The following is a 5,076-nucleotide window of genomic DNA, read 5'->3' as shown; positions in this document are numbered from 1 at the left end:
ATCGTTTCTCTACGGATCGATTGAACTGACTTAGGCATCGGAGGGCCTTTGGCCAACACCCCCCGGGTGTGGTCCTCTTATTTGTTCTATTTTGCAGGGAGAAAGAGGAGGCGAAGAAGAAAGGGGAATCTTTCGAACCGAATATTCTCGTGGGGAAATTTGCCCCCACAACAACGTTATAAAATTGACGTATAATTCCTACCTCTGTAAAACGAATAGTCTTGATGATACCCTCATTTTTTCAATTTTTTTAATGTAAAATTGGTTAAACGAGATACAAAGACCGTAAAACCACAAGAATTCCGCATCGAAACAAATTTGAAACATATCACACATGGACGCTAATACAAGGGTGTCCTTCAAATAAGAATTTATTTAAATAGCTTGAATCTTCCTAAAGTCGTAAAACTCTTGTGGGATTCAGGGTGTATGCATGTGCTTGCTTTTTGTTTGAGTTCTTGTTCATTGCCATCCATCTACATTATTATTTTCTCTTGCAGTATCTTATCCTTCCAGTCTACCATTTTCTTTATAGGCATCCAGGAAGGCTCTGTGCCCGTTTGCTCAATCAGAAACATAAGGCAACAATTGTGAAAATGAAATGTAAAGCTTTATATTTGGGAAAATTCATAAAATGAATTACACATGAATTACAACTGTGACAAGAAAATTAGGCGCTTCAGAGAAAAAAAAAAAGTGAAGAACTGATTTATCTTTTATTCTAAATCCGGGAATAACATTCTTCTTCCCGCATAAGACGATGCGCTTGACTGACTCCTTGAGCTATCATATCCTGAATGTGTTAGATTGGTGTCACTTATCACATCCTACAAATAAGAACAAAAACATAAAATCAAAATAAATGTAAAGAAAAATATTAGATGAAGGCAAAACACAACAAAAACCAATAGTATTATGATGCTTCCTTTGGAACAATGATCCGTGCAGTTAATTCAAGCGCAGTGCCAGTTTTATGTTATGCAACTCACTTGTCTTGTGGAAATCGCTCCTTGTTTTTCTGAGAACACTTGGCTACCACCAAACCTGAGCCGATTCATGCTATCTTGACCAAATTCTCTGAATCTATTAAGCTCAGGTAGAAGAACCTTCCCGAGATTTGGTCTGTCTTTTCGCCTCATTTCAGCACACTGCAAAGAAAGCTTGGCAAACTTCAAGGCTTCCTCAATAGGCCAGTCAGAAACAGCAGGGTCAAGCACCTCAGCAAAAGCCCCTGTGTCAATAGCTTCCTCAACAAGATGAGTCAAACCCATTGGTGGTCTGGCAGTTATTATTTGTAGAAGCAGGACCCCAAGTGAATAGACATCAGATTTTACTCCAAGCAGTCCTGTTTGCTGATACTCTGGGTCGATATAACAGAATGTTCCGGCTGTTGATGTCATGTGATACTGAGTCACAGAATTGGCAACCGATGCAGGAACAAGCCTGGCCAAACCTACATCACTGATCTTGCTCACATAGTTATGGTCTAGCAAAATGTTTCCAGGTTTTAGGTCACGGTGGACAAGGGGTTCTGGCTTGGTCTGATGAAGGAACAAAAGCCCTGTCGCAATTTCTGCAGCAATTCTGAACCTTAACTGCCAAGGAATAACTGGGGTGTTACCTCGCCGGAAGAGACAGTCTTCTAAGCTCCCATTAGCCATGTACTCATAGACCAGACAACCAAATTCTGGACATGCTCCAAGAAGGAGAACCATGTTTGGATGTCTGATGCAACTCAATACTTCAACCTGCATGATAATTATGAGTTATCATAAAAATTGTTTAGAGAGACAAAAGTGCACAAGCGTGGAGAGAGAAATATTAGTAATCCTTGCTTGAACTGAAGAAAGTGGTGTAATTTAGAAGATACTAGTTAAAAATTTGATTATGTGCAAAGCCACAAACCTCTTTCTTGAACTGCTCCTCTCCATGAGCTGCATCGGGGCGTAGAACTTTTATTGCCACTGGTGTGTGGTCGAGCTCACCTCTATATACGGGCCCATAGCCTCCTTCCCCAATCTTATAACCCGCTGAGAAATCATTTGTTGCTGTTTCAATCTCCTCAATTGTGTATTTCCTGTACCTGAGGTCATATGCGTTTGATTCTAGTGCCGTCTTCCTGTGTTCAGCTTCTTTAAGGGCTTTCAATTCTACATTTCTCCTTTTTTGTGTTTCCAATTCAGCAATCCTTTGAGCTGCTTCTGCTGCCTCCATGGCAGCCCTACACTTTGCTTTCTCCTTCCCTACAAGTGACAATGCAGCTTCCTCAACTGTTCGTGCCTCTTCTAATCTCAGTTCTTCTTCCAATTTCCATCGGTTGACTTCCTTTGCCTGTGATGATATGTCAAAAAAATTTGAAAATATATATATATATATATATTTCAACAAATAATTGTTCTCACTACTTGGAATTCAGTTTACCTAAAATTGAAACTTTGGAGTTGATACCAATACTTTTGTATAGTCTATGCTCAAAAAAAGTTTCAGATCAATACCTTATGTTTTTCTGTGACTCCCTCCTTGCAGGCTGCATTGTACATATCCCTTGTGTGCTTGAGCTCTAGCCTGAGCCTCCTCATCTCGGCGTCCACATCATCCTGTTATTTTCAGGCAACAGTATAAATACTCTGACCTATTTCTGCATATGTATGTATGCTATAGTAATAAATCTGTGTCTTTATGCACAATGGCATGAAAACCAATCAAATGAACTGATTTGTGATTTGAGATATATGAGTTATTGAAGGAACATCTAAACTGGCTCCTGGGTCAAAGAATTTGGGGTATATATCAGCTTCTGATGGCAAGCTTATAGGAGGCATGCTCCAAAGCTTGTAGGTTGGTAGTGCTCCAAGTTTACTATACTGGGAAATTATCTTACCGCGTTCTGTGACGATGACCACGAGTTTCCACTTTCAAATGAGCTTGATGAGAAATCATGCTGCGGTGATGAGAAATCATGATGCGGTGATGATAAATTACGAAGTGGTGATGAGAAATCATGTTGCAGAGAGCTCATGTCCATAAACTTGGTTCCAGAGTAGGATGCTGTAGAGGTGGAGCTTCTGCTGTCCAAATCGGAGTTGATTGAAAAACGCGAGGTCATTCCCGATGACATGCTGTCATAGAATGAAGGAAACATGTGATCCCTGCCTGGCGTTCCGCTGCTTACATAAGATATATCACTGTCCGGTGGAATCTCATATGATTTGTTCAGTGCAGAGTTTCCTCTGCTGAAAGGTGACCTGTATCGTTTTTATTTGGTTAGTCCTCTTATCAATTGTGACTAAACATCCTATTTTCTAGAATTACTTATATTTGTTGAACATATATATCTAGAATTTTAGAACCCTTAATGGAAACTTCATCTAGGCAGCCTAACAATCCAATGAGGAATAATGGTTAAAATAGGTGATTGAAAAAAGATTACTGGAAACACTCCTAAGTAATCAATGTATCAGAGCTTACATGATTTCGTTTTCGTTTGGATGCCTACGGGCTGAAAACTGTGTCCTTTCTGGTGCTGTGTAAATCAAAGAAACTTGAGTAAGTAGGGACAAAGATTAAGCATTCTTATGAGGTGGAAAATGACACGGCATGACGCTAGAATTAGAGAAACAAACCTCTGGGTTTATGATTGCTCATCCTCATTTGTGGATAAGATTCAGAAGCTTTGCTGGAGTGATGCTCTATTTCTTGAGGTGGCGGTGAGACTCTTTCAGGTACTGAACCGGTAGCGGATCGCACAATTGAGATTTTTCCCCGGCCAATGACATACACCGTGCAAAAGTCAGGTGCCTTTTTCGACACAATGGTTGGAACGTCCGTGGTCATGAACCTTTTGTGAAACAAGATTGATGAAACTATTAGGACTGCTAAGGTTAGATTAGAAGATATGCATTACAAAAATCTAAAACATATAAGAAATATTTATTATTGTGATTAATCATACCTGAAAAGACCATTCTTTGATGGTGTGCCAAGCACCAAAATCTCAATTAAATTAGTGGTAACATAGTTGACGAGGGCTTTAGATACATCAGTGTCCTCAATTATGATTTCATGGCATTTTATCTGCACATGAAAGATGAAATCATAAGGAGGTGAATTCTGGTGTGGAACAAAATTAATTAAGAAGCATGCATGCATTTACTCACAGCCTTTTTGGTGCAATAGCCGCGGAATGGAAGAAACAATTCTTTGGCTTGAGCATCAGCTTGGCTTTGGTGCACCTTTCCGGCCTCCTCTGTCCCATGCCCGGCTACACGATTATGTGAGTAAAACAGGGGAAATTAGAATATAACAATATGCAATTGCAATTGAATTGTAAACATTAATTACAGTTATTTTTGTTCATTTTATTAGGTGCATTATTTTGAATATATAAGGATGAAAATCTAACTACTCAGCCCCGTTGATTAAGATCATCATTCTTCATCATCATCATGCATGCATGCATGCATGCATATATAAGAAACAGATAACACAGAGAGAGAGAGAGAGAGAGAGAGAGAGAGAGAGAGATTGAATTACTATGGTGATGGTGGTTATGGTGGTGAGATGCAGTTTCTTTGACATGGAGCAATGTGACATTTTGGCCCCTGCTGAGAAGATTATCAACAGTCCATTTGATAGCATGCTGACTTCCTTTGTCCTTGTCTACTGCCACAGCCACAGACTCTTCCTTCTTTCCAGGTTTCCCTCTAAGTCCCATTTCTCTTTCTCTCTCTGTCAATGAATGAATTAAACAATTGATCTCAAAATTTTCTTCAACAAACTACTCTAACCAGCAGCCAATGCCAATTACAATAGAATGATATGTCTGAGAATTCACTGAGATTCTAACCCACAATAAAAGAAACCTGAATATATATTTTTCTTCAAAAGCTTATCTTTGATACATACAATAAAACTGGAAATGCCTTGGCACAAATCTGTGCTAGAGGTACTTCGATTTTTATAGAGGAACTTGGGCAGAGTTTGTTGGCTCTGTTAACAACAGAGAAGAAGACAGACAGTTAGTTTGTTCTGTTAACTTAAGAGTGCCAAATTCCTTTTCTTAACCATCTTCTCTTG

General features: G+C 39.3%; 1 protein-coding gene across 1 annotated transcript; it reads right to left on the bottom strand.

Moving 5' to 3' along the window:
• Positions 1 to 716: 716 nt before the first annotated feature.
• On the bottom strand, positions 717 to 4,714 carry LOC117621639 (U-box domain-containing protein 52-like). Its single transcript, XM_034352203.1, has 10 exons — positions 4,534 to 4,714; positions 4,158 to 4,246; positions 3,953 to 4,074; positions 3,624 to 3,838; positions 3,469 to 3,523; positions 2,965 to 3,245; positions 2,496 to 2,599; positions 1,906 to 2,331; positions 990 to 1,748; positions 717 to 827 (listed from the first exon to the last, which is right to left on the bottom strand). Exons 1-10 carry the CDS (start codon positions 4,712 to 4,714, stop codon positions 717 to 719), a joined length of 2,343 nt encoding a protein of 780 aa, XP_034208094.1.
• Positions 4,715 to 5,076: the final 362 nt, after the last annotated feature.

The sequence above is a fragment of the Prunus dulcis genome, chromosome 3, assembly GCF_902201215.1.
Source record: "Prunus dulcis chromosome 3, ALMONDv2, whole genome shotgun sequence".
Lineage (NCBI taxonomy): Eukaryota > Viridiplantae > Streptophyta > Magnoliopsida > Rosales > Rosaceae > Prunus > Prunus dulcis.
This window is presented reverse-complemented; position numbering and strand designations above follow the sequence as displayed.